Here is a 26,538-nt window from a genome sequence, read left to right as displayed (position 1 = left end):
ATAATCTCTTAGTGAAGCCAAATTGTCACAGGACAAGTAAGTAGGATCCCCTGAATCCTGTTAAGGATTATAAAACATGGAATAGGAATACATGGACAGTGTGTGCTAAGTAGCAAGGTTCCTTACGACCCTATAAAGAGTGTAAAGATATTCTGGTGATCTGGAAGGCATTGTAGAATTTTTCAGAATGACCAAAAGATGAAGATAATTGTTGGGGTTCCCACAAGATTTGGTGACACAGTAATGCAATGGCAGACAAAATTTAACACTGATAAATGCTAAGTGGGCACACAGGGGAAACATAACCCTAAGTGCCCTTACACAACAATTAATGTTATTTATACTACCATCACTCAGAAAAGGGTTTGTGGTGGAGTGGCAAAAATTCCCTGGAGTCTTAGCTCAGTGGTATTCCAAAAACCAAATATCATTGTGAACATTCAGAAGAATGAAGAAAAAAAAATGAACAACTAACAAAAAGTATTGCGTGAATTTACTGTGACTTCTCCACCTAGGTCTTGTCATCCTATTTCAAAAGGAAGATAGGAATGATGCAGAGCAGCAGAATGAAGGTGTTGATGATACAAAAAGGAAGGCTTCCCATAGGAATGAGCTGCTCAGGGAGATGGTGGAGTCACTGTCCCTGGAAGTGTTTAAGAAAAGAATAGACGTGGCATGGAGTGTTATGAGTTAGCAGGCGTGGTGGTGATGGGTTGAGTGTTGGTTTTCATGATTGCAGTGGTCTTTTCCAACGTTAATGATTCTATGATTCCCTAAGAAGCCTCATCAGGAAGTAGAGATGGAAAAAGGTTTTGAAATTATGAACACTATCAGGGCTAAAAATGGGAAACAATTCTATTTCTCAAAAAAAGAATGTTAGGAAATACTAAGTGAAATTAGTGATAAAAGAAAGCTTTTTTTTTTTTTTTTTCACAAATACATAATGAAATTATGGCACATAGTGCCACAGGGCATTGTGGAGCAAACAACATAAAAAAGGCTGCCAAAAGGATTGAGTGAAGTAATGGAGAACTGCAAACTGATAGCTGTTAAAAAGGCTGAGCTGGATGCAACACCTGGTTCAGGAAGCTTGTTAGCTGTTGTATACTGTAAACACAGTACATTGGGAAAAGCAATCCCACATGCTTCCTATTGTTTTCCAAGCATCTGCCCAGCCACTGCCTTGAGCTGGGACTGCAGGGCTGACCTTTGGCTTAGCTATCCTTATCACAGTGAGTAAACCATCAGCTACAGTGCTCTGAGCTACAGCGATTCCGTTAATGTTGCTTTAGTAATTAACCCTTTGAAATATTTTGCAATGCTTCTTTTTACTCTCTCACAAGCTGGTCTAGATTTACGGGTAAAACAAACACCTCACAGGAGGACCAAGCAGACATTGAGACGTCAGTGGCAGAAAGATGTGGCAGCTCGGGACAGCTCAGCCTGGTGGGACCGAGGGAGGCTGACCGACGGCCACGGCCCTCCTTACCCAGCCCACGCTGAGGAGATTTTCTCCTCATAAGATCGCACCATGTGCCCAGGAAGGCTCCCACTCGGCTGCTGAACTTTCTGGCACCCCTTCTTTCTGCACATCGCTGCAGGTTTTGCATTGACAGCCACGCTGACACCCCAAGGCAGATCCCTAGGGCTGCCTCGCCGACAGTAGTCGAGGGAGATGAAACAAAAAGCCGCCACCCCTCGCCCCTGTCCCACACCAGCCCCAGCGGAGGCAGTACCTCCGCGTGGAGGTCCCACTGCTCCTCCGCCCCGCCAGCAGCTGCCCGCCCCGCTGTGGGAGCGGCACTCCTCCCGGGGCAGCGGCCGGAGCTCCCGCCTGCTTTCCCCGCCTCCTCTACCGCTGCCTCCGAGCCGTCCCTCAGTCGATCTCTCGCCTCGCAGGTATCCGGAGCGGGCGGGGCTGGCGCTGCTCGGAGCCGGGCGGGCGGGCGCCATGAAGCGCTCTCTGTGGCGGCTGTGCCAGTCGCGGGAGAAGGCGGCCGCATCCAGCGCCTACCAGGGAGTCGTCTGCGAGGCCGATGCCGCTTCCGTCGCCTCGCAGGATGTCTTCAAGGTGCGTGGGGACGGCGGTCCCTTGGGGAGGTGTGGAGACCGAGGGAGAAAAGCTGGCACCCGGGACAGGGCTGTGTGTGCGGGACACGGGCAAGATGGGCTGACGGTGCTGGAGGGAGAGGGCTGTGAGGTGGTCAGGTGGGGCTCTGGGGCAGCTGTGGGGGGCTGCTGATGGTTTCGTTCCTGACAAGCGTTCCTCCTAGTGATCCTTTTGGTGGTCCTGTTGAGGGCTGCACTCTCCCCTTGCTCATCTGAAGAGCTGTGCTGTGTTGACTGGAGGTTGATGAGGCAATAAGTAGACTGTCTGCCTTGTAAAAGTGCCCCAAAAAGAAAGTTGAGATGAACTCGTATAAAGGAAAAGGGAAACATCACAGCCTTCAAGCATGAAATTGCTGCTGGGCAGGATGCAGTCAGTGCCCGCTTCCATAGAGAACAGAACCAGTACTCCTGTGCTGTGAGGGAGAGCTAGGCTGAGTATCTTTTGATAGTAGGAATAATTAAGCCACTGAAGAGGTTAGTTATGATACAAACGACAACCCATTCATAAAAATCTCCAAAGTTCCCTAAACATGTATGCCAAAGAGCATAGAAGGGTTTCATGACCTCAAGAGATCGTTTCCAACTGTATTTTGTGTGCTGGCTGTTGTCTGGGGCAGCTGGACCACTGCACGAGGTGGGATGGCACCGCTCTGAGGGTCATCTGTCCCTCTGGAGCTGGTCACAAGAGCAGAAAGAGCTGCTGTTGGGTAAAAGCCTTGCTTTTTTGTTTAGTTGTTTTTTCTAACTACACGGAGGATCTAACTTTCTTCTTCCTTTCTTATTTTGTTAACAAAGCTCTGCAGTCTTATTTTTGGTGTTAGAAATTCTCAACGTTCACAAGAAGTCCCAACTTAAAGAGCCATAAAATGTGATCTAAATTAGGGGAAAGATTTAAAATTCATTACAACTAAAATTGCATTATAAAGCAAGGAGGATTACAAGATTGTTTCCTGGTTGCCTGTATATATGGCTCTATTAAAAAGTTTTCTTAAATAGATTTTTAGAGTGCATAATGTGTAGATATTTGTGTATGTAATTGACCTCTGATTTTTATGACTGTTGAGTCATTCTAAACAATTGTTTCATATTGGTATCACCTGCTTTCTATTAGCTTTTTCTAATTGCACTTTTGAAGCAGATGCTACCCCTGCATTTGGCCCCAATCTCCTATATCTTTAAACACATTTATAGCATCATTTGCATGAGTAACTCTAATGAGGTCAATGGGACTGTTAAGTTGAAGGAAGTTAAACATGTGCTTAAGTGTTTGAATGAGCAACCCTATAAGGTATATTCAATCAAAAACAGCAAAAAATTATTCAGTCGTTGTGGCTCGAGGGATCCTGTAGAAAAAGTTCTACTTTGTTTCTGTTTTTTTTTATTATTTTGTTTCGGTGTTTTGTTTTTGTTTTTGCAGTCAAGGAGGGAACAGTCATTCTTTATTTTCTTGGTTTGCTTGCTCACTGTTTTTGAGGAGGGTTGCATAATTTTGGTATACATTTTTCTCTTTTTTTGAGGAGGGTTGCATTATTTTGGTATACGTTTTGCTCTTTTTTCTCCCATTTCTTAAAATTCCTTTTTAATCTTTTTAATAACCCATAATATTTTTTTACTATCACTTTTCCTTATATATAAGTATAGTTTTTTCAAACAATCTTAACTTTCTTGAGTGAGAATCAGTAGGTTTTGCATAGTGGGCTTTGGGTGCAAAGTGTAGCACAAGTGTTGTGTAAAGCTGCTAGACAGCTGAGCTGTCAGAGGGTTTTTGTTGTAATCCAGTGTGAAGACACTGGATTGTTTCAGTTTGAGGAGCATCCTAACCGATGCTTTTAGGGTCGTGCTGTCAACTGAAGATTTTGTTGATTGCTCTGACATACAAGGAAGCATAGAAACCCAAGGGCTAAGCTTGAAAGCCCAGCACATAAAGTCAGTCTTTGCAGAAAGGTCCTGAAAATAAGATTATTATTTTTTCCTCTCTCTTAAATTCACTTATTTGGCCACAGCTGCAGAGAGGTGTAGGAGAAAGTGATGACTTTTTTTTGTTAGTTTTCCTGTGGTAGAAGGATCATTTTCAGTGCAGAAGATGAAATAAGGTATTCTAAATTACTTACATTTTTGTTAATATTTGTTCTGTTTCTTATCTGGGTCTGATTTGCTATCAGTTAAGTCAGTCTGAGTTTTTCAGATTACTTGATCTGATCAGGATTTGTGTATTTCTTTATGAAAATAACTGAGAAAATTTGTGTCCAAAATAGGTGATTTCAGATGGAAGCGCCTGTAGGCTGCGAAGCTTCATTAAGAAGAACCGTTCTGGACTCACCAAAGTGGATGAATTAAATGCAACCCCACTGCATCATGCTGCTGAAGGAGGCCAGATAGAATTAATGCAGTTGATTATAGAAGATTCTTCCTCTGAAGGTAATGCGCATTTTACAAATTATTTTATTCAGCACAATTTAAAAATTCAAAGTGTTTGCTATCCAGCTGAAGCTGGCTTGGTATGTGTTATGTTTCTACATTCAAAAGCTGTCACATTTCACAGTATATTGGGTATGATTTGGGTCACCCTTATTGTCTTGTTAGTATTTGATCTCTATTGCTGTGATTTGATGCATCTTTCTTTGTTTGGGACTCAGCTTTACAGTCTTTGGATATGGAAAAACTGTAATGCACCTACAGTAAGCCTGAGTATCTTCTTTATATGAATTATTTGTCTTTCTTTTTACTTCTAAAACACTGGAAACTTCAAAGTAATTTTGTTTCTCATACTTGTCGTTGAAGTTGTTAATACTTCCAAGTCAATTTAACACATAGTTGAATATTTTCTGATTGCGCGTAAGTGATTTAGACCTGTTTTAGTGAAATTCTTATATCTTTTAATAAAACAGTCATCTTAGATTGCAGCTACACTGGTTAAACTGCAGACACATGAATGTTATTAGCCTTGAGGAAGCAGATGCAGAAGTAAGGCTAAGTGCAGAGGTACCCTGAAGGAGGTGCTAGTTTGTTTCATTGTTGTAATTTCACTCTTGTTTACTTAACAGTGGGGGAAAAAAAAACCATTTAATGAGCTAGGTCATCTGAAGAAATGTGGGGAAGAAGTGAGAAGTGGAAGATCAGGGGGCCTTGAATGGTGGAAAAAAAAACTGCTTTCTGTGAAATGCTGTTGTTTAACAGTCATTAATCAGCATTATGAAACTGCCCAGAACTTCCACTGCTAGGCTGAGGGCTACTGAGCAAACCAAATGGTACAGAAAAGTTTTTTATTTTTCTCTAAATGATGACCAATATAATTTTAGATTATTTGGTCTGAAAAAATGTTCTTCTTTTCAGTATATAATTTTTTGCCATACAGTATTTTTTTTAAAGTTTATTTCCAAATGAAATCAATATATATATAAAAAAAGACCACTTTTATAATTGACATGAACTGTTTTACATCTCAGTAGATACTTGAATCATTTCCTAAATTTGCAAGCAGTTTTTTATTATCTCATATTTTAATTATTTGTACTCACTTGTTCTGTTTGGCCTCTGAAATTGTGGCTGCAACACCAAAGGAAATAGGAAAGAGAAGAGGCAAGGAAAGAGGTAAACCAGGAACTCTGGATGTAAAAAAAGATGGCATATAATACTGGGCAAGAAATAGACAGGTGTTTCCTTCTTCCCATCCTTCTGATATTATAATTATAGAAGATCTAATAAAAAAAAATGTATTGCTGTTTCCTAATGTTATTAAGCTTTCTCTGTGCTATTTTAGTACACTAATTTCTAATAGACCATTTTCTCTCACCAATACACTATTTTCAGCACAATGTTCAATTTAACCTATCACATTATGTGAAATGTCATCTTTCTCTTTTCTTTAAAGAAGTGTGCTAGCACTGATCTAAACCTTTGCTGAGAACACTTTGTTTCTACAGCGTGATTGTAGCATTTGAAGATTTTGCTATCTTTTTTTTGTTTGCTCTCCTTTGATCTAGTATTAAATGTGATGGATTCTTCTGGAAATACCCCACTGCACTGGGCTACAAGGAAAAACCAGGTTGAAAGTGTTAGTTTACTTCTCAGTAGAGGAGCCAACCCAAACATTCTCAACACCAATATGATGGCACCATTGCATATGGCTATACAGTCCCTGCATAATGAAATTGTCAAGGTAAGTTTAAAGTCCAAATAAATATACAGACTTGATAAGCAGCTCAGCAGCACCTGTGTGTAGAACACTAAGACCTTGTTTATATATGCTGTATCCTGGACATAGCTCCTCATATGCTTTGTTTGGCAAACATATGTAACATACAGTGCTTGTAAAAAGGTTTGGGTCTTCTCAGGACAGTGAATAAAAAAAGTACTGATTTTTCATGATACTGATATTTGTGTTACTGCAATAGTTTCACAGAGAAGTCTTAAATTTTTCTGAACACAACTTTTTCAAAAAAGGTTCTTTAAAACTTTTTTTTGGGTCATTTTACCACGTGTAGTGAGAATGGTTTCATTCCATATGTGGTATTTGGATAAGAGCTTAGAATTTGTAAAGCTATTGAATTTACTAGATGAATGCAGCTGTAACACACACAAAACTTTTAGGGTACTCTGGAGTTATTTGCAACATTTATCTTGGCTAGTCAGCTGTCTACCATAAACAATTTTGTCTGTTTTCACCAGCGTTTTTCACCTGCATATTTTTGCATTCATTCTCATTTTTAATTTCCTCTACTTTTGCATTTTTAGCTGTTTCCATGCAAAAAGAACAAGTCACATGTAAACAACTCAAGCAATGGAATAGGCCTTCATTGTAGGGTTTTGCTAATAGTTGACTGCATGTTTTCTCAAATGTCTAGATTTTGGTCCAGCATAGCAGTACCGACGTTAATTTGGAAGGTGAAGCAGGAAACACACCTATAATAGTAGCATGTTATAAGGACAATCCTGAAGCACTAACACTCCTGGTACGTATAATTATCACACCTTTAGATGTGATTCAATTTGTCTTGATACAGTGTCGCTCTAATCCGTTGTTCTTTGTATGATGGAGGGAAGGGCGATCATGGACTCAGCACTGAGGTTATTTTGCATAAAGGTATGCATATGTGTGTTTCTTTAGTGGGAGAGCCTCATGTAATTCTTATCCATTAAATAAAGGCACTATCAGCTGGTAAAAAAATTGGAATTCAGAATTTAAAATAATGCATTTGTTTTTTTTTTTTTTTTCGTTAGATGCCAAGTGTTTTATCTACCCCTGTGTCATTATTTTCTACAGTTTTCACTTATGTGCTTTTGGAGCATGAATAAAACTGTTCATGAAATACTTGAGAGCTCTTTCAAAAGACAGTGAGAGTAATTCTTAAGTATGTTCTGCAATCCCTGAGCTATATATGCTTTGGAAAAAATGAGATGTCATATTTTGTAGTTTAGAAAACTAGAAAAAATGTTAGGCCTACTTTACTTCCTTTACTTGTTTATGGGACATATGTGAAAAAGTATTACCTGTTTTATGGGGGGAGAAAAAAAAAGATGATGATTATGATTCAAGTTATTATTGGTAAGGCTACAAATGAACTTTATCTTTTAAGACCATACATAAGCGTATCTGAGTGTAAAACAGGAAAAAGATATCTTGAAGATAATAAAAAAGAAAACTAAACAAAAAGAAGCACATCCATGCATACATGCTTGGAGGTAAGATATAAAATATGCATGTATATTAACTTCATAATGTGTATGCAGTGCAAAAAAGGAGACAGCTACAACAAAGGCTGTATCTGCAGCAATATGTTCATTTTTGAGAATTTTCTTTATGTCATTAAACTGTATCTAGGTATTAATTTTCAGATTGAAAATGGAGGAAAAATATGTAAGCCAAACAAAACAGGATGCATGCCTATCCATGCCGCTGCATTTTCAGGCGCAAAAACATGTATGGAAATCCTTTTAAAAAAAGGTAAATACTTTCTGTTTGAAAGTGGCCAGTATGATTCAAAACTTATAGTAATTTTCTGCTTTACATTTCAAACAACTGTGAACAAGAGCTGAAAATGTGATTGAACTTCAACTTAATGCTATTATTCCCATGGGCAGTACATGCTAGTAACTTTTGTAGAACTGGGCTGTGTTCCTAAACGTGTGACCATCTGTTGTTTAATGAAAGATTTGAAAGGATTCATGTTCTGAGTTGGAGAATATTGTCTCTCACTTAATTGTTAAGTTGCTTGCCATTTAAAAATAATAATAATAATAAATCATTGCTTCTGTTATTCCATCCTTGCTGTAAAAATTGAAATTTATTTTCATCTCTCAGGTGAAGAATTAGGTCACTCTGCTAAAACTCACATTAATTTTACCAATAATGGGAAGTGCAGTCCACTTCATTTGGCAGTTCAAAGCGGAGACTTGGAAATGATAAAAATGTGCATTGAATTTGGAGCCCAAATTGATCTAAAACAGGTAAACATTGCAACAGAGTGGAATATACTTTTTATAGAAGTTAGATGTCTCTGAAACTCAGAATAGTATGATTTAAAGAATAACATAATCGTAGCCTGTTATATTTTCCAATATAATGCCTAGGGAACAGCATATGAGAAAAGATCTCTAGTTCAAAGCAGATAAAATGGCTAGTTTCTTTACATAAGTTACATAGGATAATGGGAAAACTTTATGTGAATTCAAAATGCATTTGAACAAGTCCGTAGGAGAAAAGATCTGCTCATATATACTAAATGCATTCTCTCATTCTACGTTCTTGAGAACTGTCATAGTGATACAGTCATCTTCACAAATTCTGTACCTTCTGTCATCCTGTGCCAGATACTGAGTCTCTGATTTGACCCATTCTCATCATTTCTTGTTTATTCTCAGCCTTGCCCTGGCCTTTATAGTCTTGTGCTTGCATACTTAGACAAATTTGTAATACTACTGTTGCACTGTGATGCTGTTGGTGTAAAGACCTGCTCCAAGCTTCATGTTGAGTAGATAGTTCTGAAAATATGTGACTCAAATTATTTGCAAGGCTGAAATGAACTCATGAGAGCAGATACCACAGTATAACCTTTATGTATTTGTTTCTTTGAACACACAACTTTTGAGTGACATGGTTCATGCTGCAATAGGTGAGAACCATTTTAAGAATGTTTATGGAATTGTGAAAAAGCCCATTCCAATGTAGTGGCTGAAATTTCCAGTTCTGAAAAGAACAAAGACAAGATCCTCAGGCATGTATCAAAGCTAGTTTGTCCTATTTAACTAAAAGAAATCATGTTTTGGCAAATCTTGTTCCAATCATTTACTTAACGTTTAATAATTTTTGACTGTTCAGATTATAGTAGTTTAATAGCTTACTAGCCCCAGTCGTTTTTAGTGAACCCTGCAGAAAATTGCATTTATGAAACTCTTCCAAGGAAGATAAGGAAGTCAAGATCAAAAAGAACAATGCATTTTCTTTATTACACATCACAGAAGCACTTTTGTTTGCTTATTCATTTGTACCGGTCTGCCTATTGTTTTTCTATGTTTTTCCTTTGCTTCATCTCTTCCATTTAAGGATGCTGTGCATGTTTCTTGATTAATCAGGTACAAAACATTGTTGTGGTTCAGGATCACATATCCTAGAGGCTTGGCATAGGATAGTAACAAACTTTGTAATCCTTTAAACTATCTCTTTACTTTTTTTTCTTTTTTTTTTTTTTTTTTTGTCTTAAGTATCTTCAGAGTTCCGTTATTTTAGTTAAAGACTGAAGTTTTATCATGTATCTCCTAAATTCCTATGCATGAATCCTCGGCTAGATTGCTAGCATATTTAGTTGGTTGTAGACAAATCTGACTTGGAATGTTACTTTATTTTCCTATTTACAGAATGAAAAATGCACAGCACTTCATTTTGCTGCCACTCAAGGAGCAACTGAAATTGTAAAGTTAATGATGTCATCCTATGCTGGTGACGAATCCATTATTGATGCTGTAGATGGGAATAAGGAAACATTGCTTCACAGGTAGGAGGCTGCTCTACTAGACTTCAGTGGCACAATATTTTTGGTTAGTCTCTTACAGCATCCAGTGACAATTTATGAAGTATACTTGGATACACCCTTCCACATGTATTGGAACTTTTCCATGGGATGGGAGATGGTTATTGTACAGTATGAAAGTGTCTGCAATTTGATAAGGATGTTGAAGATTTTGGTGCTGATAGCAAAATTAAAACAAAAAAGTCTGATTATCTTGGAATCATGCCAAAGAATGGCCATTAGCAGTTTGTACTGAAAATTCACTCCAGTAAAGAATAAGACATGATAAATGTGTGGATTTGTTAACTGCTTCCAAAGTTGTGCAACAAATGTCCTCATTAGTGAGGCTTATGTTCTCCAGAAAGTAAGTGAAAAAGAATATAAACTGTTTAAAAAGAAAAAAAAAAAAAAAGAACAAACTAAACTTACATTTATTGGGAGAAAGAAAAGAATATTTTATACCTGTTCAGGTACAAGTAGATAAACTTCTCTACTGCAAAGTTGGAGGAATCTAGACAACTAGTCTTTCTTAGTTCATTTGACATCAGAGCGTGAAATCGTGGAGAAATATCCTCAGTTGTCTTCAAGAAGAAGACACTTCTTTAGATGTGCTAGCTACCAGCTATATGGAAGATATTATTTTCCTCCATTTACAAATTGGTGTAGTTGCACTCTGTTTAAGTAAATCGTCATAATTTTATGGTGTTTTTTCTACAAGGAGTTTATTGACATTAAGGACAAGAAATTTGGAAGCAGTAGAATCATCGAATTACATAATAGATAATGGAAGCATATCTGCTTATTTGGAATCATGAAAAAGCTTTTCAAATATGTCTTTTAATAATCAATTCTAACTATAGTATGTTTTGTGTTATTACTTCCCTTAATACTAAGGGAACTGTTATACTTGAGTTATACTACAGCATAGGAACTATCCTTCTCTATTGCTCATTAAGTAGAAATACTTAGTAGAGATCTGACTTTCGTATGTGTGAATTAACTGTGCTGTATTTCCTCGTTTAATCTTTCTTTTAAAAAACAAAACGACAGTATCTTGTTGTTGAATAAAACCTGAGATTTTTTTCATGCATATAATCAGCTTAAAAATTTCTTTTGGTAAATTAATAAATGTCACCACCATTTACATCAGGTGGTATATTACAATTTTTCTTATTTCTCAAGTGGACTTGTCTGCTACAATCAGAATGGAGTTTTAGTTGAGTCTTTACTACTTTAACTCTTGTTCTCATATTCTTAAACTATTAGTGAAATGGATATGATGCACAAGTTCTGGATGGAATGATTCAAGTCTGAAGCTTATGGAATTCTTTAATGAATATGTGTGGTACAAACAAAAATACAGACATACGAAATGACTGGTTTGATTAAAAATCAGTGTATTGGTTGAACTGAACTTAGTTTAAAAATGAAACTGTGATAAAAATAGAGATAGTTTATTAAAATGAATGATGCAGCACAGGTATTTGTCTCTTTAATTTATATATATATATATATATATATATATATATTTATTTATTTATTTAAAAATACTACCAAGTAGAGAAAAATTCTACCCTTTGGTTTGAAAATTTGTTGTCTAATATTACTGTAATTTTGCATTTTCTTCTTCACAGGACGGCCTTGTTTGATCATTATGAACTGGCGGAGTATTTGATTTCAATGGTAAATATTTAATTAAGTGATATATTTATATGGATTATTGCAATCTATTTCTATAGTTCTGCATAGAGAAATTCATAAAGGAGAATGTTTTCTCAGGCATACATTATTTATTTGTATATATGTTTCATAATATGTAAGTGATAGCTAGAGTACAGCACTGTTAAGGCTCCATAATAGCATCTGAAGGTTACAGAGGATGAAAGGTTGCATTTTTATTTCCATTTTACTTGCTCAGAAAATTTTTATAAACATTTCCTAGCAGATATGACAGACTTCAGGCACCCTCACTTTTGCGGTTTTAAATATGGAATAAATCTGAATTTGTAGTGAATTTAATCTGCTTTCTCAAGAAATCCTTTGTCTAATGTGCATACATATAATTGTTCTGGGATCACAAAACCATATAATGAAGTTTACGGATGATATGTCTTACTCTGAGTAGTCTGGTTATATTTCTTCACTAAGTAATTATGGGGAAGAAAAAGAAAAGGATTGGGATGCTTGTGGCCATGCTCCAAGTATCCATTAACACCAATTAAACTAAGGCTCATGTAACCTCTGTAGGCACTGCTGTGTTTGTTGAGGAAACTTTCAGAAGTCAGCAGACTTTTCCATTTTAAGTCAGCTAATACTTTTTTTTTTCTCTTAATTTCTTCAGAATTACATTAAGAACAATTCTATGCAGAGTTTTGCGCTTCACAGGATTCTCTTGCAGGGATTTAGCTTAGTCAAAAATAGATGTGGTGCTTATTTTTATTCCAGATGTGAAATGGTGAGATTTGACTGCTTAAGCTTGGCTGACAAAACAACCTGTCTACAGAAGTTATTACTTGACAGCTTGTGCCTGTATTTCTTGTGTGTGTTGGTTTGTGTGACTAAGTATAAAAAGGGAATGTCTTTCCCATATAAGAACACATTTTTTTCTTGAGAACAAAGTTAAATGCTTTAAGTGTCACTTTGACTATTTTGGCCTCTTTTCTTGTAGTCCGTGATGAGGGTTTTGAGGCTTTAAGGCTGTTTACATTTGCTCTGTATGGGAATGGATCAAAATGTGTCAGTCAGTGTTAGTGTGGTGCAGCACATGCAACTTGTGCTTCCTGGGCTCCTGGCAAGATAACTAGGTACCTCTTATGCTGTATATGTATGAGGGGGAAAAAGAAAAGATAGATTTTTACTCCTCAGAAGGGATAGCAAAATGCAGTTCAGAATGGCTTTTGGCTTTGGCACAGAATACAATGTATTGACTGACTTTATCTTATTTCTGGTACTTTTTGTGTTTTAAAATAAAAATTGTAAACATATACAGTGTTACGTGTAGCTCCTCCAGATAAAAAAATCTAAGATTATCTACATTGAAGCAAATTGTCCAGGCATGCATTGTATGCTCTTTTCATTTAAATTACACCAATTCTATTTTGTAAGTTGTAGGTCAGTATGCTGTACAAAAATCAGAGAATCCAACTGTATTTCTTGTGCAGACTTTCACTCTTTTACGTTGGGCTTCAGCATAGCATGGCGATAAGTAAATACCCTTGTTTCACTGAGGTAGTTTGAAATAAGTGAAGGCTAACTGAAGCCTTAAAGAAAGGAAAAGGCAGAAGCCTATGTTAGGATTCCTAACATTTAAATATTACAAAACTTTATGGCTTTCAGGAAAAAAAAAAAGTGTATAGATTGACTTGCAACATAAGCATTTTAATCATGGTGGCTTCATTAGTACTGTCAAAATGGTCATTTAACAGATAGGTGCACAGTGCCTGGTTTGTGCAAGCACATGCTGTGATTGTAGTAGGAAGCTGTTTACTCAATTACAAAAAAGAACTAAAACATGACAACTGGAAAGTTCTCATCATTTATATCATTAAATGTTTTGCCTGCATCTTGGCTGCTGGGTGCTGAACAACCGAGTGCTGAGGTACTTCCTGAGATTACTTACTTTAAGGGATTTTTCTTTGTAAACCACTGCAAACACCCTTAGTCAAAGCAGTTAAGCAAAATAAGCAGTACTGTTAAAAATGTTGTACTTTAAATTCTCTTCTTCCTTTTCTTTTGTCTTACTTTACTCCAAAAAAAAAAAAAACCTTAAATATTAAATTGATAATAAATGCTGATACTTAGAATTCTTTTGTAATACTTATGTCCTTTCATTTATGTTTAACTAGTAAGTATTAATTTATACATGCAAAATTAAAAGGAATTCAGCAACTAAATTTACAGATTGTTGATTCAGCTGTATTGTAAACATTGTAAACGTATGTGTCAACATGGGAGTTACTCCCTACTGTGTTACACAATATGAATGCTGAACTCATTCTGCTGAGGGAAGGTGTTAGCTGCAGGGACTGTGATAATAAGATTGTGTTACTAGCTAGAATTTGGTGCCACTGTATTCACTGAAATCAATGAGTCACTTGCATAAACAGATCTCTATTTGTTCCTTTGATAAATAAGGATGTTTTTCAGTTTGTCTGACCTTGTAGTAAGGTGACTTGCAAAAAAGATCCACCGTGTGATACTCTCAAACATTTCATCAGCATACATTGAAAGCTTCCTGTTCATTGTTGGTTGGTTAAGCATTGTGCATTTATTACGTGCTTCTTGCTACTATATTACAGGTTTTATTATCCTAGAAAGTAAATATTGATCATGATTATTATTAATTCTCTTTCAAATTAGGAATGGACCCAAAGATGATTTCAGTTAATATTAAAACTCCAATTGATTTTTTTCAATGGGTAGCATCTGAAATAGAATTTTTTTTTTGGCGTACTCAGTTTGCCTCATTCAATTTGACTTGCAACTCAATATCTAGTATCTACCACATCATAAAATATATATCTCATTATTTCATTTACTTGCATCATCATGTTCCCTTGTTGACAGGCTTTTTAAGATAGATACTTTTATGCTCGTAATATTTTATTGATGTGACCATAGTGATACTGTGACCGTAGTGACCGCAATTTCCTGCCATTATGAGCTTCATGTAACAGTAGAAGAAAACCACAAAAACTGGGCTTTACTGCATTATCTCATTCCAGTCCTTCCGTAGGAAGAAGGTCAGATTTTACTGTGTCTGGTTCTGGGCTCTCCAGTTCAAGAAAGACAGGGATCTGCTAGAAGGAGTGCAGCAGAGAGCCGCAAAGATGATGAAGGGTCTGAAGCATCTCCCTTATGAGGAAAGGCTGAGTAACTTGGATCTGTTCAGCCTGGGTAAAAGAAGACCGAGAGCAAATCTGATAAATGTTTATAAATATCTGAAGGGAGGTGGGAAGCAAATGGATGAGGCCAGGCACTTCTCAGTGGTGCGTAGCAATAGGACAAGGAGTAATGGTCTAAAAGTTGAACACAGGAAGTTCCACACTAGCATGCAAAACTTCTTCACAGTAAGGATGATAGAGCACCGGAACAGATTGCCCAGAGAGGTTGTGGAGTCTCCTTTTGTGGAAGTACTCAAGACCCATCTGTACACCTACCTGCGAGATCTATTGTAGGGTACCTGCTTTAGCAGGGAGTTGAACTCAAGGATCTCTAGAGATCCTTTCCAACCCCTGCAATTCCATCTTTCTGTGAAATCAAAAATCTTAATTTCAGGGAACAGAAATGTGTCTGCTGCTTATATGGATGATTTGGGTTCAAAATTAACTGGGCTTATATACCAAGCTATACGGATCAAACTCTGCATGTCAAGATGCATTGTTTCTTGAAGAGAATTCGTGTACAGTGGTTCAGAAGGATTGTGTTCTGGTAATTGCTTGATACATAGGAAGACATAATTCCAAAAGGCTGTAATTTTTGTATTTTTCCAGAGTTTTAATCCCAGTGTTTTCAAGTTAAAGTAATATGTTTTGGAGTATTCAAATGCACGAACAAATACCCTTATAAAAGGCCATGAGATGTAAGTGCAGTATACCTAGAAGCAGGCTGCTCTTATTTTGGCATCTGAATATATATAGGCAGACAGAGGACTAGGATGTGGCTGTTACTTTGAAAACACTGTGTTCATATAAAGATATAACATGTTTTTTGAATTTACTAATCTGGAGTTACTAGAAATGACTAATACTGTGATGATGTACAAGACAGCACCATTTTTTAATTGTATTTATTCAATATTCACAATAATCTTGAAATTCTTTATTACAGGGAGCAAATATTGATAGTGTTGACACAGAGGGTCGATCTCCACTTCTGTTGGCCACTTCTTGTGCATCATGGAAAATTGTGAATTTACTGCTCTCAAAAGGTACAAGAGAATGTGCACTTTTGATATACATCTTTTGAACAGGGTTTGTATGTGTCAAAAATCTACATCCGGAGTTTCCCTCAATTTTGATTCAGTATTTCAACATACAGTCCAGGAGTAACTGCATTTAACAGCTGGCTGGAGATAAAGGAAGAAGTAGGGAAGTGATTTCACCTTTTTTCACATAGCCTCCACAACCTGCTTGCTCTATTTTTCATATCTCTCAAGGTAGAAGTAGCACTGGCAGTCCATCATAGACTCATAGAATTTCTCAGGTTGGAAAAGACCTTCAAGATCATGAAGTCCAACCTCAACCTAACCATATCCTTTCATTCCTTAGCAGTTCACAAAGCAGAACTGTGGAATAAATGCATGATTTTATATATAAAACTGTGGAATAAATGCAAAAATGACTTACATGGGGTCACGTTTCATACCAGAAAGCAATCTTTAAGTGTTAAAGCCCATATTTCAATTATTACTGTGATTTTAGATAATCACAGTCACATTTAAATTTTTTCAGTTGCTATGCCTTTTGTGCAGGCTATTTACTGTTAGTGTATTTCCTCTTGTAAACAGTAACATAATTGATTTTGTTAATAAACCTTGTAAAAAAGGTTTTAAAGTTATAACAAGTTGTTTAATAAGGCTTTTTTTTTTTTTCTTTTCTTTTTTTTTCCAAAACTGGCAAAAAATCCCATTTCCTGATGCTTGCTTTATATAATGTTTTTGTGGATTACTCAAATAGTTTTTTTTGCCAGATAAAGTGATTGTGACTTTGGAGATAGTAAATCATTGTTGAGACTGTTTAATTACAATGGGAGTTGACTATAAACCAAACACTAGAAGAAGTAATCATCTGCATCTTTAAATTGTCTCTTGATCTGCAGATTCTCAGTATATCTGAATATAAGTGCCCCACATAAGTCTTACTGCTGCGATGAAATACTACGTGCTTATGCACAATGACATGTAAACGTGAATAGTTGGGTTGTGTTGAGATGTTTGGGTTGTTGGTTTTGTTTGGTTTTTTTTTTTTGCAAGCGAAGTGATATCTTATGATGTTAACTTGAAATAATGTTTGTTATTTTATAGATTTATTTTCAACACTTGTTCCTTTGTCTTAAGCATCACCAGTTAGTGCCAGGGGCCGGCAGTTTGAAGTTGCTGGTATTTATTTCCATATTTATCTAGGAGCAAATGTATCGTTAAAAGATCATCTTGGTCGGAATTTCTTGCACTTGACAGTATTACAGCCTGGAGGATTACAACATCTGAATGAGAAATTTCTGCAGGTACAGTAAGCATTGATTTATGTCTTTCAGTAACTTCACTAGGAAATGTAAAGAAGAAAACAGCTGCTTTTTTGTTTTCAAATGTTAGTTTCCAGTGTTTGTTAGGTTGCCAAGTGTCACAGAAAATAGTATGAACAGGTACGTATCTCTCATGGAAAATATTTCAAAGCCAATAATACAGTTTTCTTATTGCCAGGCAAAGGAATAACATAATCCCATAAATTATTTTGCTGTTGGGGGATTGAATAGCTCAAGAGGTAGGCAATGAAATACAGAACTTTTCATTTCTGCTTTCCCAGTTTGCATGCAGTGTAACTAGGGGGCATACTCATATTCAGTCAAGTTCTAGGACTTAAAGAGCTTACAGAACATTCTTCAGGAGTTTTCTGTGGACTGCTGGACTGTAGTGAAGTCTTGGATTTAATTCTAAAAAGAATTTCATTTATGAATTTGGCTATGTTGAAGTGAACTCACATTGCTAGAACCCAAGCTTGCTTGAAAGAGTTACATTTGTTAACCTCCAGAGCTACAATCTTTTGTGTGTGAATCATGACTAAAAGATCTTATGATGTCTGCAGGACTTTGTAAACAACTTCGATAGGTAGTGGAAATAGATACAACTTCCCTTTTCAGCAGATGTAGAGAATCAGCCGTAAAATAATGGTAACTCTGGTTTGTCTACATTGAATTTCTAATTATTGATCATAATAATAAATCAAAGAGTGGAGCAGACTATGAGAGGAGATTCTTAGTTGCGTTAAGATGGAATATGTACAGGACTGTGTTAGGGTATGGAATCAAACAGGAAAATAAGAGAGAAATCGGAGTGAAAAATTATATTGTAGAACAGTGAACTGATGATTCCAGACAGACAGAAGTTTTGCTGCTAAATACAGACTATGTATAGACTACCTTTGCTTTGGTACAAGCTGCCTGCTGACAGCAATGAGTATTATGGTCGAATGGCAGCAAATAAAAATCTCCTGTATGATGTTTGTTCTGTGCCCAGTAAGGCACAGGTTGACAAGTTGCTGTGTTCTCTGAAGACTGATTTGCTTAAAGATGATCGCCCACTAATCAACAGATATTAAATGTTAATTGTTACTACATTTATCTTTTCTATATTTGTTTCTTGATTTTTAGATACTGCTTTAAAAATATTAATGCCATTGTTAGAAACTGTTAGAAGCTGTGGAACATCAGTGGTATGAGTCTGTGCTTTTGTGTTTGTTTGTTTTTTTTCTGGGGGTAACAGATGGAGCATATTAAAAATCTCGTGGTGGATGAAGATAACGAAGGATGCACTCCACTGCATTATGCATGCAGACAAGGTGTGGCCCTCTCTGTAAATAATTTACTCAGCCTCAATGTTTCCATTTATTCGAAGAGCAGAGACAAGAAGTCACCATTGCACTTTGCTGCCAGGTTAGTATAGTTTAGGCAATGGAATCAGCACCATTTACCATCAGTATTTCTTTGACATTAATTTCTATGTTTGTCTTTCAAAGCTATGGCCGCATCAATACATGCCAACGACTTATAAGGGATATGAAAGACACAAGGCTTTTAAATGAAGGTGATAAGAAGGGAATGACTCCCCTTCATTTGGCAGCCCAGAATGGTCATGAGAAGGTCGTTCAGTTTCTTCTGAAAAGAGGGGCCCTTTTTCTCTGGTATGTGTTCAGGCTTCCATTCATTAAGGTAAAAAAGAACTATTGCCTTACATTTTCTTTGTCCATTGGCTAGGAAACTAATACAATACAAATGAAAATACAATATATATAAATAAATACTTCATGCATATGGTAAATAATATTTACAAGTATAAATACACATATGTAAAAATACACTTATATACAATAGTTGTAAAACTAAGGTGCTTGTACCTCCCCCTGCCTTACACTTAGAATCACAGCCAGCTGTTAGCCAGAGGTTTTAGTGCTGACAAAACTGGGGTTTCTCTAAGTCCAGCTGAGGGAAGAATGTTGGAATTTTTAATGGAAAAAAAATTGTTTTGGAAATAATTGTCAGCTTCACTGTTGTTTCCTTCATGTTCACTTAAGGGTTTGTGTAAGAATTTTCAGGACTGGTGGTTCACAGGCAATTTGCCTTGCACTTGAGGTACTGATTTCAGGTCAGAGATCCTCAGGTCATTGGCAGCTCTCCATTCTGATAGGATTGCCAGTTTATATGCCCAAATCTGTAAAGCCAGGATCAAAAGATACCAGAAGTTTGAAGTCCTGTTACCAGAATACATTCTAGAATTATAACTCTCATGTTCTCTTCTTCCAAATCCATGATACTTTGCACTGCAGCTGCACTTGGAACTAGGGCTGTATATGTTCTGAAAAGATCCTATGGCAAGCAGGCCTGTCAAACTATATTTATGACTGTGGAGATTCCACTAACTGAACTGCCCCATCCCTGGAGGCATTCAAGGCCAGACTGGATGTGGCTCTGAGCAGCCTTGTCTAGTCCTTATTGCTTCTACGCACAGCAGGGGGGTTGAAACTAGATGATCATTATGGTCCTTTTCAACCCAAGCCATTCTATGATTATATGATTTTATGATTTCCAGTGTCCCTAGCTGAACTAGTCCACCTAGCTAGAATAGAAAAGCTAGAATAGAGATGATGATTGTGCCGCCAGTACAAGAAGGACGTGGAGCTGTTGGAGAGGATCCAGAGGAGGGCCACAAAGATGATCAGGGGATTGGAGCACCTCCCCTATGAAGACAGACTGAGGGAGCTGGGCTTGTTCAGCCTGGAAAAAAGAAGGCTGCAGGGTGACCTCACTGCAGACTTCCAGTACATAAAGGGAGCCTACAAACAGGAAAATCAACTCTTTACAGGTGTAGATAACGGCAGGACAAGGGGAAATGGTTTTCAGTTGAGGGAGGGAAGATTTAGGTTGGATGTCAGGGGGAAGTTCTTCACAGAGAGAGTGGTGAGGTGCTGGAACAGGCTGCCCAGAGAGGTTGTGGATGCCCTGTCCCTGGAGGTGTTCAAGGCCAGACTGGATGGGGCCCTGGGCAGCCTGGTCTAGTATTAAATGTGGAGCTTGGTGGCCCTGCATGTGGGTTGGAGAGTCATGATCTTTGAGGTCCCTTCCAACTCTGGCCATTCTGTGATTCTGTGATTGCAAATGTTTGTATTGTATGCAATTCTGTATGTACATATTTAGGCTTAATTTAGAATTAAAACTGACATATTTTGTTGAGGTGAGCTGGTAAGTTCTGTGTGATAAAAGGTTTAATGAATTGTTTTATACTAAGCTGAAGTAATACTAATTGGAATAATAATACTAATTGCAATGTTTTGTGTATTCACTGTCTTTAAAAGCAAGATTCCATAGTATAGCCATGCTATATGTCATGTCTGTTGCTGTAGTTGAATCATTTTCTAAGAAAAAAAATTAAAAAAAGAAAAAAGGCACAATGAATGCATGTATATAAAGAGTCAGACCTGCATACTTTTATTGACTTGAACATTTTACAGCAAATCGATGCATTGATAATCATGTAGTTGTTGACAGAAGGCAGGCAAAAATGTACAGTAGCTGTGAGTCAGAAGACAAGGCAGTTAAATTTATTTGAAAGAATGAAGGACTTTTGCATTTATAATGACTATTTTTATATCTTCTATATGTAAGTGACTATAAAGGCTGGACAGCCCTGCATCATGCTGCCTTTGGAGGATACACTCGCACAATGCAGATAATATTGGATACTAATGTGAAGTGTACTGACAAAGTGGATGAGGAAGGGGTATGTGTTCACATAATGCAATTTGTTTGTCATCTCCTGTTACTTATCAAGCATATGTTGGAGGTACAAAATTGGTAGATTTTATTACACTATTACATGTATTCTATATAAAGTCAGTATATATTTCATCACTGTTTATCATGTAGAGTAGCTTATTATTAGTGAAGCTATTATCTAGTTCTTTATTGTGAGAAACAATGAAAAGAAAGGTATAAGTAGACTAACAGAATAGATAAAATACCAAATATGTTGGACTTGTCTCTCTTGCTCCCTTTACAATGCAGCAGTATTTTCGTTACATAGTAAAAGCATTGGTAATTCAATTTAAAGAACTCGTACAGATTAAAAGAAATCAGACATCAAATCAAACTCATTAACATACTGTTTGAAATTTACCTATATTGCACACTAATACTGAACAGGTACCATCATGTTTACTTATCTGTCCCTCACTGTTTGTTAGCTACAAAAATTAAAGGTCTCACTGTATTGGCCTTTCCTACATACAGCTGAGTTTCCTCTTTTAATATAATGTTGTGACTGTAAACCTAGAATAAAGAACTTGTTTGTATCAGAATCTCCATGACTATATTCTATTGTTTAGTTTTATCATAAAGGTATTCAGGACTTGTAACAGAGAGTATTATGTGGCTTTTCAGCATGGGAAAGGACAGAAATATGTACTTTTTTTTTTAAATGTGCCTTCCTGTTGCATTGCTGTCCCACTTTTCTTCACAGAACACAGCTTTGCACCTAGCTGCAAAAGAAGGGCATGCAAAAGCAGTAAGGTTACTTCTTGACTACGGTGCAAAAATTCTGTTGAACAAAGCAGTAGCTTCTTTTTTCCACGAAGCAATACACAACAGGAGGAAAGATGTAGTGTCAGCTGTGATTTTGCATAAAAGGTAAGACACAAAGAAAATGCTTTTTGAATTTATTTTTCCTTTTTTATTGTTTTTCATTTTGTTTTAAGTGAGATTAAGTATTGAAAACCTGCTGTTTAATGAGTTCTTATTTTGAAATTTCAGATATTGCCTTATACTCTAGTGAGAGTCACTAAATCTTGTTAAGTTACTTGGGGTGTTCTTTTCATATTAGATTGAGTATTCAGATTCTGGGGAAGGAAAACAACCAAATAAAAAAGCATGTGTAGGCACCATGTGAATTAAGTAATCCTTCCCTTGTTTTCCCTCTTCATTTGTGTATAATTTAGCCCTTTCACATAATGTTCAATACTTACTGACTTTTTAATCAAAAGATAAGCTCAATACCATTCAAGAGAATTAATTCAAAATTATTGTTTCAAATGTGTTACAAATATTTTAAAATGTGGCAGTTCAACTACAGTTTAGAATATTTTATATTACAATATAATCAAGCTCTATTTCAAGACCAAAACATTTCACTGTTGACTGATGAGGACATCTTTTGGTTAGTGCTGAGGGAACACTGCCAGTATTTTGTAACACTTACCAGTATTCACCTCATCTTGCAATCCAAGATTCCAGCTTTATTTGAAGTTCCCTATGGAGTACAAAGGACGACACCTATTCTTGAGAAGGTCTTAGCATAGTTGACACGTTTGTTTAATTGATAACAGAATTAAATATGAATCATTCTCAAAGAAGTATCTGGAGTGTTACTCAGTTATAGCTGATTTTCTACTTGGTGGTATGTAAACTTATTACGTATTGTGACTTGCAAGATAATATCTAAAATAAAACTCAATCCCAAAAAAGTTTAATGTTGCCCAAGGAGGTTGTGGATGCCCCATCCCTGGAGGCATTCAAGGCCAGGCTGGATGTGGCTCTGGGCAGCCTGGTCTGGTGATTGGTGACCCTGCACATAGCAGAGGGGTTGAAACCAGATGATCGTTGTGGTCCTTTTCAACCCAGGCCATTCTGTGATGATTCTAATTTAAAAAAGAAGCAACTAATTCCTCCGCAATAATTTCAACTTATTTTGCAGATGGGAAGAAGCTGTTCTGACATTCTCTCACTATTCTAGTGCCAATAAATGTCCTTTGCTGGAAATGATTGAGTATCTTCCTGATTCATTTAAAGTAAGTTTGCTGTTTGTTTAAAAGACATAGCTGCATGAAAAAACTCAAACTTAATTACGTTGTATCAATCACCATTGTTTTTCTAATGCTATCCTAAATAACATGGATTATCATAAAATAAAATTTTAAAAAATTCTAAGTTAATTTAGTTGTGCTGTAGTGATAGTTTCAGGCCTTCCTGGTCTCTTGAATTTCTTAAAAATTGATAAAGATCTTGGCTTCCTGAGCAAAATGGAGTGATAAAAGCAACCTCGCTGTGTATTATATATAGCATATATATTTAAAAGGATTATAAAAATGATGGAAGTTAGGGGAGAATTGGTTTCAAGTTGTGTGAGGTAATTTCACCTTCTGAGTTAACTCTTAAATCAAGCTAGAGAAAAGTTTTTATTTTTTTATTAAAATTGCTTGTTATGTATATATTCAAAAATGTTTTCCATTGTACACCTTTAAACTAACATATTGCCTTGTGAACTGCATAATTTCACTATTTAACTCCTATATGTCAACTCTGTAATTTTGTGTATGTGTAACATACACCATAAAACCTGACTGAATCATCTCTTCTGTTAGAGGACTGCTGTGTTTGAATGCCTTTTTCTTCATTCACAAACTTTCTGTTCTTATTGGTGAATATTATCTGTATCACCTTTGTTCACATTTCCGTTCATCTTCGAAGCTCGTTTTGGACAACTGCATAATAGAGTCTTCAGAGGAAAAGACAAGTCGAGACTTCTATGTAAGTAGATGAAGAAATGAATAAAGGCAATACATTTTATGATCTTGAGGTCAAATATGTCACAGTGTCCCTGGCAATGTATTAGCAACAGAACATTATCTGGAAAAACATTAAGTTAGAAAACCATTGACCTGACTTTTAACTACTAGTACTGGATTTAAATGTAATACTTTTTCAGTATTTTCTGTAGCTGCACAAGCATCCTGGTATAAATTGAAATTGCTTTAACTTTAGTCATGAGTGATTCAATAGTTACTCTCCAATAACTGTGCATTTAAAATATATTCACAAAAAAAAACCCACCAAACACCTCAGTTCTTGAAAGACCTTGAAGTCACTTCATCAGATTCTAGCAGTCTTCAAACATTTGTCTGTGTTATTCTCTGAGAAGCCTGTAATTTAATTCTCTTTACTGTTTGACACTGAAAGAAATACTTGAATGTATGTATACTTGAAAGCTTGGGAAGAAAGCAGTACATATATTTTAATGTTTGTAAACTTGGTATGAAATGGCATGTCTGTAGATAAATATCAAATGTTACCAGAAAAGACAAGTGACTGATTTTTGGGCTGCAAATAGCTTTGAAGTCTAGTTTCTGTAATCTTCATGCTTACACATTTTAGCAAGTGTAACAACAAACCTGAGCAATCTATCAACTTTAATCTTGTTGTGTAGTTTGTTGCAATCAAACTGAGTATCGCAGGTGGGCTGTGGATATGCCAAAGTAACAGTGACAGACAATAGTGCATATGAAATACATGCTTGTCATAAGAAGTACAATTGTTATAAATAATTCAGAGTTCAGTGTGGGTTTTATTGTAAATTCTTCTCCAAAATCATAAATAGAAGATTCTGAGGAAGCATGAATGTTCTACAGTTGCATTATCTTTAAAGCCATAATGGAAATCACCTTATGAATTCCTGCACTGGATTGTGTGTACATCATTAGTAGAAAATTTGCAAATTTTCTGTTAGTACACATTTTATTTATATTGTATTATTAATGCCATATAACTTCTGAATACAAGCTTTTCTTTGAAGTCAACATTAAATCAAATTCTAATTACATGAATGATATTTTTAGTTTTTTAAGAAGATATGTGTATTTTTTTCTATTGCAATAAAACATATTTAAACAATTATGTTACAATCACATTCTGTTTCGATGTCAAGTTCACAGGCAGACTGACCAACAATTAGTACACATCAGTTTTACAAACACTGTGATATGATACACTGCTTTTTTTCTTTCGGGATAAGCTTTTTAAAATTCAGCATATTATCTAATCTTTATTGTTCAGATTGAATACAACTTCAGATATCTTCAGTGTCCCCTGACACTTAACAAGAAATTAAAGGAAAGTGAAGATATTTTCTATGAACCGCTTGCCATTTTAAATGTAAGTATTTTATTTTACTCTGACGTAATTCCATGCTGCCTTGTTTGTGATAAAATCAAGGGTTTGTTACATTTTATCATAACGTCTCTTCTCCAAAGACTCTAACTCTGTACATTTGATGTGTCTTGTTATGAAGTATGGGTTAAAGTTCCTGTAGTCTGTGTAATACATAGCAATTCTTTCAGGACTAGTTTATTTCAGTCACTATGAACGTTTCAAGACAACGTGTTGAAGCAGGCAGGTAGTATGTCAAAGAAAACCATACTCCAGTCCTTGTAATGACCATGAGCTGGAAGAAAAGGCATTGGAAAAACTGACAGAGTTGACTATTTCCATGTGTTGATTGTGAAAAATTTCTGTGCCTAAAACAAACTTTGCTGTTCTAAAACATTGCCAGTTTATTTTTACTTCTTTTTTATTTTTTTCTTCCCAGAACCAATACAGAGAGATCTTGCTGATTTGTTTGCTTTTTTGGGCTTACTGTTGGCAATAAGATTTGGTGTACTTTTTAATAATAAAGAAATTACTTTCTAGTTAAATGTAGCTAGAAAATCACGGTCATTTCACATCTGTAGTTAGCAAAATGTTTACTCCTAAAAACTTAGATAATTAATCAGTCTTCCAGATTTGTCTGCCTCTCTAGCATGAGAGCTGCAGAAGAGAAAGTGGAGGACTGGGTAGGCGGAGAAGACAGAACCATAGCTTTTGAATATACAAAAGACCTTTGCAGTATCTTACACAGACACTGTAGGTTTCGTTACACTAGTAATCAAGTTAAGAAGGTTGGCTAGCTTGTTTAGTAAGCATGTTACTTAGCCAGAAGAGACAAATTTGATCCTTGATACTTGTTTTGTAGGCCATGGTACGGCACAATCGCATGGAGCTACTTAGTCATCCCGTGTGCAAAGAATATTTGCTAATGAAGTGGTACGTGTATTTTAATGTATAAAAAAAACAATATTACACATCAGGATGAAGATTATTATACCTTGGAGTTGTTTAGTGGAATTCCCATAGTACTGTGGCATTAATGACGCCAATGTCTTTTGTATACAACACTCATAAATGTATACAGAATATGCTGTGTAAAATGTAACTTAGAATTTAGTAGTGATTCTTTGATATGTATGGAAGAAGCAGCCACTGTCTTTGCTTCCACATATTTTCTAAAAAAATATTTAATAGTATAAAGTTAAAAAGAAAATAAATGATGCTTTAGAATGTCTGCTAC

General features: G+C 36.2%; 1 protein-coding gene across 1 annotated transcript in view; it reads left to right on the top strand.

Moving 5' to 3' along the window:
• Positions 1-1,851: 1,851 nt before the first annotated feature.
• Positions 1,852-26,538, top strand: part of TRPA1 (transient receptor potential cation channel subfamily A member 1) — a 33,871-nt gene continuing 9,184 nt past the window's right edge. Inside the window, exons 1-18 of the mRNA XM_085221275.1 lie at positions 1,852-2,071; positions 4,365-4,527; positions 6,093-6,268; positions 6,954-7,061; positions 7,945-8,053; positions 8,411-8,556; positions 9,964-10,100; positions 11,750-11,798; positions 15,945-16,044; positions 17,239-17,339; positions 18,595-18,764; positions 18,848-19,012; positions 20,991-21,105; positions 21,844-22,010; positions 23,074-23,167; positions 23,847-23,906; positions 25,209-25,307; positions 26,164-26,234. Coding sequence (XP_085077401.1) covers positions 1,952-2,071; positions 4,365-4,527; positions 6,093-6,268; positions 6,954-7,061; positions 7,945-8,053; positions 8,411-8,556; positions 9,964-10,100; positions 11,750-11,798; positions 15,945-16,044; positions 17,239-17,339; positions 18,595-18,764; positions 18,848-19,012; positions 20,991-21,105; positions 21,844-22,010; positions 23,074-23,167; positions 23,847-23,906; positions 25,209-25,307; positions 26,164-26,234 — 2,150 coding nt within the window. The 5' untranslated portion in view covers positions 1,852-1,951. The remainder of the gene's footprint in view (positions 2,072-4,364; positions 4,528-6,092; positions 6,269-6,953; positions 7,062-7,944; positions 8,054-8,410; positions 8,557-9,963; positions 10,101-11,749; positions 11,799-15,944; positions 16,045-17,238; positions 17,340-18,594; positions 18,765-18,847; positions 19,013-20,990; positions 21,106-21,843; positions 22,011-23,073; positions 23,168-23,846; positions 23,907-25,208; positions 25,308-26,163; positions 26,235-26,538) is intronic.

The sequence above is a fragment of the Meleagris gallopavo genome, chromosome 3 (assembly GCF_905368555.1).
Source record: "Meleagris gallopavo chromosome 3, MGAL_WU_HG_1.1, whole genome shotgun sequence".
Lineage (NCBI taxonomy): Eukaryota > Metazoa > Chordata > Aves > Galliformes > Phasianidae > Meleagris > Meleagris gallopavo.
The sequence above is the reverse complement of the archived record's forward strand: the minus strand, read 5'-3'. Positions and strand labels throughout refer to the sequence as shown.